This window comes from Akebia trifoliata, unplaced genomic scaffold (genome assembly GCF_017979445.1).
Source record: "Akebia trifoliata isolate Shusen 1 unplaced genomic scaffold, ASM1797944v1 Contig00775, whole genome shotgun sequence".
In the NCBI taxonomy this organism is placed as follows: domain Eukaryota; kingdom Viridiplantae; phylum Streptophyta; class Magnoliopsida; order Ranunculales; family Lardizabalaceae; genus Akebia; species Akebia trifoliata.
Genome location: NW_028237196.1, coordinates 1,131 through 13,752, shown reverse-complemented (window position 1 = coordinate 13,752; position 12,622 = coordinate 1,131). Strand labels below are relative to the sequence as shown.

The window sequence follows — 12,622 nt, the reverse complement described above, 5'->3', positions numbered from 1 at the left end:
GAAGTTTTACTTCCCCTTGCTTATCTGTTGTATATAAGAATCCGTTCTATTTTGTTATTTTAATAATTTGTTAGATTTTTTTCCCCTAATTTTGAGAAGAACCCCTTCTAAACATGGTTTTAAAACTCGATTTCACGTCTCGTCTCATCTAGGCCCGATACCGAGTCGTCTTCGACAAGTTTTCCGATATATTTGAGATGTCTCATGAGACAAATCAAAAAATTAAACGTGAGTTCTAAATCTTGGTCAAAAAAGTGACTTTGTAAGTTGGTCTCGTTCAGCTCTAATACCGAGTTAACTCAAGTTATACGTCTTGGTCTCGGACGAGTTTTAAAACCATGCTTCTAAAGTATTATATCTGTTAAAATTACAGAAATCTATGAAATAATTGAGCTCATGAAGCTGGGTATCTTCTTCTTTTTCTTCTTTCTTTTAGATCATTTTTTTGTGATTTTGAATTTTAATAATAATTCATGTTTTTTGCCTTTTTGTGATATTGAGAAAAATCCCTTCTAAACTAAAAAGGGTATCTTTTAAAATGACATAAATCTATGAAATAAGTGAGTTTTGGATTTGGGGTATCCCCCCTTTCAATTGTTTATTTTTATTTTTTTTAGGGGTTTGGATATTATTTTGCCCTGTTATTGACATTGGCAAAAGATCTGTTTTCTTTTATTTATTTATTTATTTATTTATTTATTGTTTTAAATAACAAATAGTGTAGATTACAATTTCTAGTAGTTTTGGATGTCTATTGTGAGATATAATTGAGTTTTTTTTATAATAAAAAAAAAAACATTTACATCAGCTCATGGACCTCTAGCAACATTAATATTCAATTTGGATAGAAGAAGTATCAATCTTCGATTTCAGATACTAATCTTCTTGTTAATTTCTCTTCTTTGACAATTTTTAGGTGTATGATTGTGAGGTTACAACATAATTGAAGTAACGTTACAAAATGAGTTGGATTGCTAGTATTGTCATATTAGGGTTTTGAAAGGATCTTATAAACTTTCATGGTGTCTTTGGATTGAGAGAAATGGAGAGAAGAAAAGTTTAAAAAAAAAGTGAATTTCTTTCCATTTCTCTTGTTTGGATTGTCAAAGAGAGGAGAGAAGAAAAATAATGGAGAGAAAAAACGATTTAATTTTTTCCCCTCTTTTTTTTTTTCCAAATTAGAGAGAAGAAATGCTCATGACTAATAAGAGCACTAAAACAATACAACTCTACACTTTTTTCTCCACACTATTTTTTATTATTATTTATGAATAATGATTTTCTGACGCACCCCCTCTAACATATGCCCCTTGACGTGGCATGGGCTAAAATCATAAATCTTTTTTCTTCAAATACACAGCCGCATAGATTTATGGGATGTGCAATTGTGTATCCCAAGAAAAAGATCTATGGTTCTAACCCATACCATGTCATGGAGTGTATGTCAAAGGGGTTGTCAAAAAATCACAGACTTTCTTTATTGTTAAACCAACCAAGATGGAATTTCTTCTCTTTTCTTTCAATAAGTTTATTTTCTCTTCATTTCTTTCAACTGCAACTCGCAGAGGTTGGGGATCAATAAGTGCCCCTCCCAAAATTCACAAACACCAACCCGCACCCTCGCCCAATCCGACCTCGGGCATGAAATGCTCAATCCAAACCCTAGCCAAGTCAAATTGGTCCGATTAATTCACTCCTCATTAATACTAGGTAATTTAGTACGGGTAAAGGTTCATATAAAGATGTGTGATGCATATAAAAAAAACTTAAAATTTATAAATACTTTTCCTAAAATTGTGTTTCAAAACTTTATATACTAAAAATTATAAGCAAATTTAGAAAAAAAATAATAAAATTAACTAAAATAAATATTTTTATATTAATAATCATAATTTTCAATAAAAGAAAAAACATTTGAAACTATAATATTTGTGACAATATAGAATTATACTTAAGACAAAGCAATTATTTTTCTAATGAAAATAATCATACATTAGTTTTAATATATAGATAAACAAAAACATACATATTGAACTATGAATTATGTGTGAAAGAAACATGGATAAAAAAATATTTTTAAATTATAATTATATTAAGTTCAAGTTCGAGCAAATCGGGTTGGCCGATACCTATGCCCATGCCCAAAAGAGTGACCCGTAATTTTACGTAAGATACCATCATCACATCACATAGTTTCCCATATCAACTCAAAAGCTTTGAGTTATATGTAACTTCAAATATCGGAAGCTACCCATTCATGAGGGAGCAATCCCAACTGGTAAGGAAAGTAACACAAGTTGTCATCGACCAGCTTCTAACGTGAAATTGCTAATCCTACCAAGGCAGCTCTAACCTACAAATCCAAACAAAAAACAGCAGCTCTGAAAGCTCTAATAATCTTACATGACGCCACGAGAATTTGTTAAATTCTAGAAGAAGGGGAACCTCTTGGATGCCTGCCTTTCCACTTTGAATCCCTCAAAACCTTCCATCGTTCATAGGCTAAATGTTAAACCACATAGAATCTCAAGGCTTATAAATTATATGCGACATTAAAAATGCCTCAGAAACATTCTGCAGTTGTGGCAGGACCCTGTTTTGAACCTATTTTCCAGAAAACATTTGCCCAAAGCAATCCTTGTTTTTATTGTGTCAATGATGTACATCATAAACTGAAGCTCACAGAGAGCAAACATGAAAATTTCCCACAAAAAAATATATATAACAGCAATAGTTAGACAATAGGTTCAAACTACCGCTACAAAAATTGTAAGAAGCTATGACACATTACCTTGAGCTTCTCAGGAAAGCAAGATAAAAGGGGCAGGAAGCAAGTAAAGCGAAAAAAGCTGAGGCAAGCTTCATCTCTTTCTCTTCCCACCTTTCCCCAACTGCCCAGATTTGAAAGCATGCTCTTGTTCTTGGAGAAAAGCCCTTGCCTTTCCATATTTCTCAGCCCTTTCCTCTTCCAGTAATGCCCTATCCTTCTCCCTCACCTCAAATAAGAAATGATTATCTTTCCGAAGTTCACGAGCAGCCCCTTTAGCTTCCTGTTTAAGGAGCTTCTTCAACTTCTTCCTCTCAACCCGTTCACGGTCTGGATCATAATCTCTACCCTTCACAAAGCTGCACAACAAGGTAATTCATTAGTTACACACTTGTACTCAACCACAAATTTCAAGATGCTTATAAGCTGAGGTGGAAAATAGGAGTTTCAGAATAATACTTCTCCTCAAATTTTGGATTTAGTTGCTTGATTGGCACTGGCTTTTGCTTCCGCATTTGAAGGGGTTGACGTAGCATGTGATGCTCATCAGCTTTCCTCTTTATGAGAAGAGCAACATCTTTAATATTATCTTGTAAGACATCTGGCATGTTTTCTTGATTTATCATTTCATGTAATGATGCAGAAATTGGCAAGAATATTTCAGGGAAGGAATTATATCCTTCATATATATTAATAAATCCTCCTAGTGTTTCAATCACCGACATAAGCACACTAGCCCTGCAGTTAATACATCAAGCATGCAATTAAGCCAATAGTATAATTATAAAACAAATACAAAAACAAAGACATTTGTATAGAACTAATAAAGCAAGGGGCCAGCCCCTAGGTAGATGGTGGCATAGCCCAACCCCCATGGACCAATCTGCGTGTTCATCAACCAAGCACGACTTCGACATGAAATTACAGGAGAAACACATTTTTTATGGACAATCATCTAACTAATTCATTTTTTGTTGCAAATATGGCATATTTGTATTGAACATCCAAAAGAAAGTGGTTGTCAAATGGTTAGGTTTGTATGGGTGGCGCAACTATTGGGCTATGGCCAATCCAAGAGGCATCGTATTGATTGGTCGGTCCAGAGAGAGTTACTCTCTCACACACAGATACAGAGTTATAGACCAATCGATGCATACAGAAGGTGAAAGCTCTACTCTCACATCGTGACAGATGACAAAGTATTATCAGTAGCTACCAAAAAGCACCCAACAATTATTATTTTTTTCTTTTCATAAATAAAAAGCAACCAACAATAACTGACCTGAAATTATCAGAACTGAAAAAAGGAGAGTCACCCGGCATGTTCATGACAGAGAGAAAATCTAGAGTATGAATCTCAGATACTCGACCATGTAATAGCAGCCAGGGCTTGAGCATTTTGAGTTCCGAAAGATAATAAAACTGTTACACAATAATAAAAAAATTAACATGACTTTGCAGTAGGGGGATGAGATTTGATCCAGTGACCTCATGGTTGAGCGCATTTACATCAACCATTCTTGTTAAGAGTTTGAACCACAAAACATACCGGTTTATTGAAGAAGTATAAACTTTCAGTGGCATGTGGTATCTAAGTTACGGAGCATATATAAAAGATTTCAACTTGGAGTGGTACCTGGGTATGCTTTAGCAATCCCGGTCCCATCTCTGACCCTGACATCAGTAGAGTTCGAAGAAATATAATGGCCTCTGGGCAGAACTTGTGGTTTTGTCTAGCGACCTTCAGAAAAAAAAAAAAATAGTGTCAAACAACATACCATTTGCTAACTAGTAACTCATGAGAATGTAAGTAACAACATCAATGATTTGGTCACAATATGGTAGTTCATCATAAATGCTCGTCAAATAGAATAATCATGTAAAGATCATTGTATATGATTCATAATAGATCTGACCAAAGGCCCATCCTACCGCATTCGTGATAGTCCATCCATAGGATGAAACCTAAGTTGTAATTCAATCAGAAGAGAGTGCAAAATACTCTTTTGAGTTCATTATTTGAAGTGAATCTAGATGTGAATAAAACCATGCATTTAAAGAGAAACAAGTGGGGAAAAGATTGAGAAATGAATAGTAAATGGCTGAAGGCACCTTCAATTTTTAATTGTCATGGAAGCGAAAAAAAGGAAATATAGGTCCCTCTAGCAGCTGAGGTGTTTCTATTGAATAATAAAGGAAATGATAGTCGGCATATGAGACTAACTGGTAAGGAAGATTCCAATAAACTGGCAGAAGACAACCCTGAATGAGAACAAATGGGTATCATAATGCATTCCCACAAGACTGATGAGTGGTTGAATACCATCAACAGGATTTTGATGGTTAGATTATAAGTATTTCATTAGGCATGTTCTTGAGAAGAAGAGTGTTCTACAAATGGCTAAACACGGAGAACTAAAATTTACCAGAATGGGGATAGATAGCCCTGGCTATCCATTTTTTTGCTTTTCATCCATAAAGTGAAGTAATTAACTAATTATTTGCAAAAATATGCATACAATTACAAAGAATTCTATCTAATATATTATTATTATTCACAGAGAGAGAGAGAGAGAGAGAGAGAGAGAGAGAGAGTAATATTGATGAAATGAATGCATCAGTAAATTTGAAGGCATTATGTAAAATATATATATATATATATATATATATAGGGTCCCGTTCAGCACCCTAAGTTTTACCACACACTTTAACAAACGTGTTTTGTCTTACATGGGTTAGAAGTTTTGGAATGGGCTGATTTTTGGTGAGGATGATCTCTATGGTGAGGAGATCATCCTCACCAAAAATCAGCTCATTCCAAAACTTCTAACCCCATCAAAAATGGTTTACAAAAAATGGACGGTCCACGATTTTTCAACGTGTAAACATGGGGCTAAACATTTCGGAATGGGCTGATTTTTGGGGAGGATGATCTTCTAATCATAGAGATCATCCTCACCAAAAATCAGCCCATTCCAAAACTTTTAACCCATGTAGGACAAAAAACGTTTGTTAAAGTGTGTGGTAAAACTTAGGGTGCTGAACATTTCCCATATATATATATGGGTCCCGTTCGGCACCCTAAGTTTTACCACACACTTTAACAAACGCGTTTTGTCTTACATGGGTTAGAAGTTTCGGAATGGGCTGATTTTTGGTGAGGATGATCTCTATGGTGAGGAGATCATCCTCACCAAAAATCAGCTCATTCCAAAACTTCTAACCCCATCAAAATTGATTTACAAAAAATGGACGGTCCACGATTTTTCAACGTGTAAACATGGGGCTAAACATTTCGGAATGGGCTGATTTTTGGGGAGGATGATCTTCTAATCATAGAGATCATCCTCACCAAAAATGAACTCATTCCAAAACTTCTAACCCATGTAGGACAAAAAACATTTGTTAAAGTGTGTGATAAAACTTAGGGTGCTGAACATTTCCCTATATATATATATAAATTTAATAGAATTGCTTAACCACATTGAAAATTAACGTGCACACAGAACCCAAATTACGAGATTCAAATAACCATGAGGAAGAATTCTGCAGAATGCTCCAGTAACACTTAGGCACCATCAATAACCATCTATTAATCGAAAACATGCTGCTCAAGGCTTATGAACAGGTGATAGAGACATAATGCCACAGAAGCACAGATCATATAATATCCAGTATCTAAAGCTATATAGCATCTCAATCTCAGATAAGGATCGCAGAAATTGGAGAGAAAATTGTATGAAGCTTTTGAATAGTGCACGTACAGAGAGAACCATGGAACATAAGAAAAGTCCAACAGCAGCATCACGGCCGGATGTTATTGGACAACGCATCAAATACTCGCCCATTAACAAGATCACTGGTGTCATTACAGCGTGACGGAAGTCAGAACATGGAAATATCATAGACCACAGCCTCAACAGAAACAATGTCTTTAAAGAAGGCCAACAGCTGTTCTCTGCAAGAATTGAAACAGTTCCATGCATTAGTGGGGACATCTGAGCATCAATTAACCAGCTTTGTTAAGATGGAAGTGCCAGTAACTTCTAAAATACATGACTGGCGAACCTGGATTCTTTATATCCTCACAAAACTGAGTACGAATTTGAAGTATCCGCTGACGAGCACATATGGCTGCAAAGTATGGGGTGTCCATGCTCATTTCTATCAATGGCTTGATCAATAAATTCAATAGCTTTAAGTTCAATGGCTTTTTATTTGCTGACACAGCAAAATATTGCAGTAGGACACCATAAAAGACCTACAAAATGACTTCTTTATTTCAGGAACACCGGAAAAGGCAAATGAAGGTCATTTCATAAATTTCACTAAAATCTGTGATAATCAGACACCAAGCCCCTCAAATTACACTTAGGAATCAAGCAAACTCAAACAAGTACCTGGTCAATTAAACTCAGCTAAATCAAGCAAGTAATCAGCTTAGTTTTACAACTAGCTGAATTTCTTAAATGTAAAATAAACTTCTGGAAAAATCTACATCCATATCCGGTTCTGAAACTAGTGATTGGGTTTAGGCTAGGAAGCCAAAGAACATACCTGCATTTTCTTCCGGTTTTCTGCTGCAAGCCTGATCGCATTACATGCACGAATCCGATTTATTGCCTCAACTACTTCAGTGTCAGACCGATTGTCCAGCAAAGAGGATAACTCCGCTAGGCTGTTCGGCACTTCGATTACAAACGGAAGGGCATTACGTTGGGTAGGAGGCTGTTTCCCGCTGGGTCTTGTTTTCTCAGCACTTGAAGCATTTGCATTTTGATTCTTAATTTTTGGTGAAATATTGTCTTTCGCTCCTTGCGTGTCTTTTCCCTCCATCCGTTCTTCTTCTTCTTCTTCTTCATCCAAATCTGTACTCAGATTTTCATCATCACTTTGTTCCCAGTCCTTTAAGGATATTGTCTTCCCAGGTTTGCCATTGTCTTCACTTGCTTCTTCTTGATCACTTTCATCTCCATTACTTTCTGAATCTTCTGAAGAGGTACCTTCTTCTTCACTTTCCATGTTTTCGGTGTCCCTTTGAAGTATCTCATCAATCCATCCCTTTTTATTTCTTGGTTCATCATCAAGAGAGAAGGAATCTCCAAGATCATCCCCAGAAATAGATCTCAATTTCTCAGCTGAAGTTCTATTAGCACCTTCGTGACCATCGCTGCCTTCATCGCTGGAGTCGTCGCCAGTGGCAAGCATCCTTTTTTGACGTTCCTCCTAAACAAACACAAATTATTAAAGGGTAAGGGGGGAAAAAAGCACATTTACACTTTCTAAGTTAACATACAATGTCCTGCTTCTTCAAATAATGATGATAATTATCCTGAAATGACAATGAAAATCTAAAGCTATCTTGCTTCTGATATTGAAACATACCTCCAATCGCTCTAGCCGTTCCCTCTCTTCCTGGGCTATCTCTTCGGGGGTCTTTGTCCTGTCTGATGGGCGAGCACGCATATCCAATGCCATCTCTTTAACAAGCTTGTCATAGGCATCGGGTTGATCCTGTACAAAATAGGAAAAAAAAACACATAAATAAACAGTTATAAACATATGTAAGAAACTAGATTGTCACCACATAATTACAAACAAAAGTCCAAATTCAAAGCAAAAAAATAAAATAAAAATGAGGCAGTATTTTTCTATTTCAATTTTTTCGTAGATGGCTACATCAAAGTGGAAAAGGAAGCTATTTATGGAAAAATTAATACCCACCGAAGACACAATATTAATCATTTTTTATCTGTAAAAACTGTATGCATACATTAGAAAGGAAAGACCATATCAACACATTGTACAAAAGAAGTGGCTATTTAGCTAGAGAGCACCTCGCATAGCCAGAAAAAGCGCCTCATTAGACAATGACAATGAGTAATATTACACTCTCTCTAAGAGGGAAGACAGTTATAGATACCCTCCATCTGATTAAAGTCATACCTTAGTAGAAGATTCTTTGTTCAGAGTAGTAGATAATTTGTCTTTCTTCATAGAATCTTTTGAGTTGCCCTTGTTCAAAAGAGCCTTCAAAGCATTCATCTTGCTTGGTTGAGTCAATGATAACAACATCTCAGACTGCACTAAAGATGTAAAGTCTTTGTCTAATTGATCCATCAAGTGTTCGTTTTCGTCCTTATCCTTTGCTTTCTGGGCCTGAAATGGAATATCAAGTAACAAAACTGAATTGAAGTATGCACATTTATATAAAAGTGTTGCTTATATAACAAAATGAATCAACTACCTTGAAGAATTTGCTCTTTAAAATGATCTCCTCCATTACTTCTTTTTTGCTTTTGTGCTTCTGCAAGGGAAGTACATACGGTAATGTCCAAAAGCTATATCTCAAACATCATCAATAAATAAAATAGAAAAAGTTGATAAAATCATTTCCCTAAAATGAGAAAGAAACATTATTCAGAAAATAGCTCATTTATGGAATAGGTATAGTTTTGCAAGGATCAAGAAACATAATCAAATACTCATAGAACAATGCAATACTAATTATGAGGAGACAATTGCACCATAAAGATCAAGCCTGGTGCTGTTGACTCAAAACATGTTATGCAATCAATTAAAATAAATGCCAGAATGGATTCATCATCAATTACCATCAAAGCATTATCCCAAAAATTCAGTCAGTTGAATAAATCTTAACATCCATTAGAAGGTGCCAGCTAGCGTAGTTTGTAAAGTCTATTGGTATATATATATATACCACTTTTGATGGGGTTAGAAGTTTATATAAGGAGTGGTTCATGGGACAACAATTGTGACAACATCTATAACAACAGTTTTTGTCTTATATGGCTTAGAAGTTTCGAAATGGGCTGATTTTTGGTGAGGATGATCTCCTCACCATATAGATCACCCTATACCTATAAAAAAAACGTGCGATGTTGCTAAACCCTAAAACAAGTTCCCCATGCTTCTGATTAGAATAAGGAATAGCTCATACAACTTAGTGATCATGAACTAGAATAGATGCATAAGATAATGTGTGAACAACATGCACTAAAATCATTTTGAAGTAAAGGACTTTTACATTTTCCTCTCCTTCCATCAACCCAGTTTCTGATAGACTATGCACATTATGACCATTAACTTGCTTCAAGATGGTTGAATTCTCTGTACAGAAAAGAAAGAGGTTATTAGTTTAGTGCCACTCAATCCTGTAATTCAAAAGAAGCCGGAATCAATTAACACATACTGCCTGGTTTTGCAAATATTCAAAACGATGGTTTACCATATGAAAACTAAGACTCAATAATATGACACCCATCTAAATTGACTACTAATTAGCTTAAAAAATAATAACATTGGGCAATATATGAAACATAGACATACTCTCTATCTCATCTGTATCTGCATCATCATCTGGTGACATTACATCCTCAAAATCATCCCTTTCTGAAAAGAAATCACCACCATGAATTGCACCATCTTCTTCTTCTCCATCAGACAAATTATATTTGCTTTTCTTGTTCAACTTTAGCTGAAAAAATTATAAGATGATAACCAGTTTAAGAATCATTGAATATTTAACATAATAAGAACCCAAATTATCCATGATTTTGAATATGAATAGTTTAAAAAATCACAACAACAACAACAACAAAAAAAAAAGCAGACTTTAACGATTAAGATTAATGTAAATCTCTTAATCAACTTAAAACAACTAAACATAGAATCCAAACATAAAAACAGATATATAATCACACACAGCATACCTGACGCTCACGCTGGAAACGTAAAATGGCCTTATCGAACTCCCCAAGTTCATCATTTTGCTCCCCAATTCGCTTATCCACGAATACAGAGGACTTTCCACTTTGTTCATATTCCTTCAACAGAGTGTTTTTCCTCTGTTGTTAAAGCAAGTTTGGCATCAGTCAGTGAAAATGCAGGAATCAGATATTAAACTACGTGGATTTCAATCCACAGAAAAAGAAAATTAGAAGAAGAAAATTGCAAAACTATTTAAAACAGTGTAAGTGATGAACCAAAATCGTTTATTTTCATGATAATCTTTTTAGACAACAAAAATCACAAAACCGCAAAATCAATTCTCTTGAATCTCCTCATCCAGCATCCTATTTAACTCCACATGAACTATAAAGGAAAGCTTCGAAATTTGAGGGGGGGGGGGGGGGGGGGGGGAAGCTAAATTTTCACTACTTATAATAAAATTTGATTTGATTTTAACATATAAAGACTCTTGAAGTGAGAACTTGATTAAAAATAAAACTGTAAGTCTGTAACTCACGAATATCTGAAGAACTAAAAAGTACAAGTAACAACAATTACAAAAGAAGATTAAACAAGAATTAAACTGAGAGAAACACTAACCTTTTCGACAGCTCGAGAACGAGTCAAGCCAGTCCGTCGCTCCTCTCCCTTGCGTTTCTTTCCGAGGATATCGAACTTTCTGCGAGACCAGATGGTCTCGAAGGGATTTTCCTTTGAAGACTTCGATTTCATGGCCATGGAGTTCGGACCAGAGAGTAGTTTCTTAGAAGAGCTCTTCTTCTTCTTCTTACTGTTATTGCCATTAGTGTTTGCTTCGGTTCTCTTCTTCGCCATGAAAGCTTCTGAAACTTACAGGTTTGGTGAACTCGTTAGCGAGACAACCATATTTAGGGCATGCAACCATTGTTTTTAAACTCGGTATTTGGTCTCGTCTCGTTCAGCTCCGATACCGAGTTGACTCGAACGATACGTCTCGTCTCGTTCGACATTGAGACAATGATTTTTAACCATTTAAAAAATCAGGAAAAATTCAGAAATGATTCCTATTAAAAATAAATCCAAAAAAAAATATAAAATTAAAAAAAAATCATAATATACTTATGAAAATAAATTGAGTTCCATGTTTTTTTTTCTAAAAAAAGTGTTTATTGTGTTGATGGATGAACAATCACAGCTGCAGTGTTGTTTGTTATGCTTCTTTAAATAGCATTTCGCCCTGTGGAATATATTACATGTTTACATTCTAGAAACAAAGCATGCAATCCATAAATGTTTGCACAGTAATGTTGTTTGTAAGAATGTTTTGTAAATATTTGAAGGCATGGCATGAAGCGCTTTAAAAAAATATAAAATATAAAAAAAGTATAAAATTAAAAAAAAAACTCGGTTATTCTCTTGGTGGAGAAGATGAAAAAATAATGGAGGAAAATCGCTTTGAGGGTGAAATAATTGAGGATTGAGGCAAAATTCGGTTGTCTCGATTAACTCGGACGAGATTTTGAAAATCTCGTCCGATACAACTCGTTTATCTCGTGAGTTAAAACAAAATCTGCGCTGCCTCGTTTATCTCGTTCGTATTGCCCGAATTTTTCGAAAATATCGTCCGAGACGACTTGCTTATCTCACGATATGTGGTCGTCTCATGACACATTGTGAGTTGGTCTCGTTAGATTCTGATACCGAATTAACTCGGGCGATACGTCTCGGTCTCGGACGAGTTGTATGCAACTTGGTCCGGTTCAAGACTTGTATAAAATCGAACCAAACCGAGAACCGAACCTTATATAATAAATAAATTAATTAAATCATTAAATTAGGAGTTGGGACATACATTAAATCATTAATGATTTCTTTACGGATAAGGTTGTCAACGGATACTTATCGGTTTGAATACAGCTCTATTCGAATTCGAATCTGACGGATAATCCCAAAACACCATTCGAATTCGAAGCCAATTATCCTATCGAATATTGGATAATATTCGATTCGTCCAACAGAACTAAAAAAAAAATCATAGATGAATATCCCCATCTTTGAACTGTAGCATAAAACCCTCTTGATGTTCTTCCCCTCAAATCCAATCTTCAAACCTTCCATTTTTCA

General features: G+C 35.2%; 1 protein-coding gene across 1 annotated transcript; it reads right to left on the bottom strand.

The window, feature by feature from the left end:
- Nucleotides 1-2,494: 2,494 nt before the first annotated feature.
- On the bottom strand, nucleotides 2,495-11,398 carry LOC147381073 (uncharacterized). The gene is made up of 14 exons (XM_086430876.1): nucleotides 11,120-11,398; nucleotides 10,501-10,635; nucleotides 10,118-10,265; nucleotides 9,816-9,898; nucleotides 9,015-9,074; nucleotides 8,714-8,926; nucleotides 8,153-8,281; nucleotides 7,325-7,993; nucleotides 6,836-7,028; nucleotides 6,532-6,725; nucleotides 4,404-4,508; nucleotides 4,050-4,189; nucleotides 3,227-3,505; nucleotides 2,495-3,126 (listed from the first exon to the last, which is right to left on the bottom strand). The coding sequence occupies exons 1-14, from the start codon at nucleotides 11,351-11,353 to the stop codon at nucleotides 2,862-2,864; spliced, it is 2,847 nt and encodes a 948-aa protein (XP_086287002.1). The 5' UTR covers nucleotides 11,354-11,398; the 3' UTR covers nucleotides 2,495-2,861.
- Nucleotides 11,399-12,622: the final 1,224 nt, after the last annotated feature.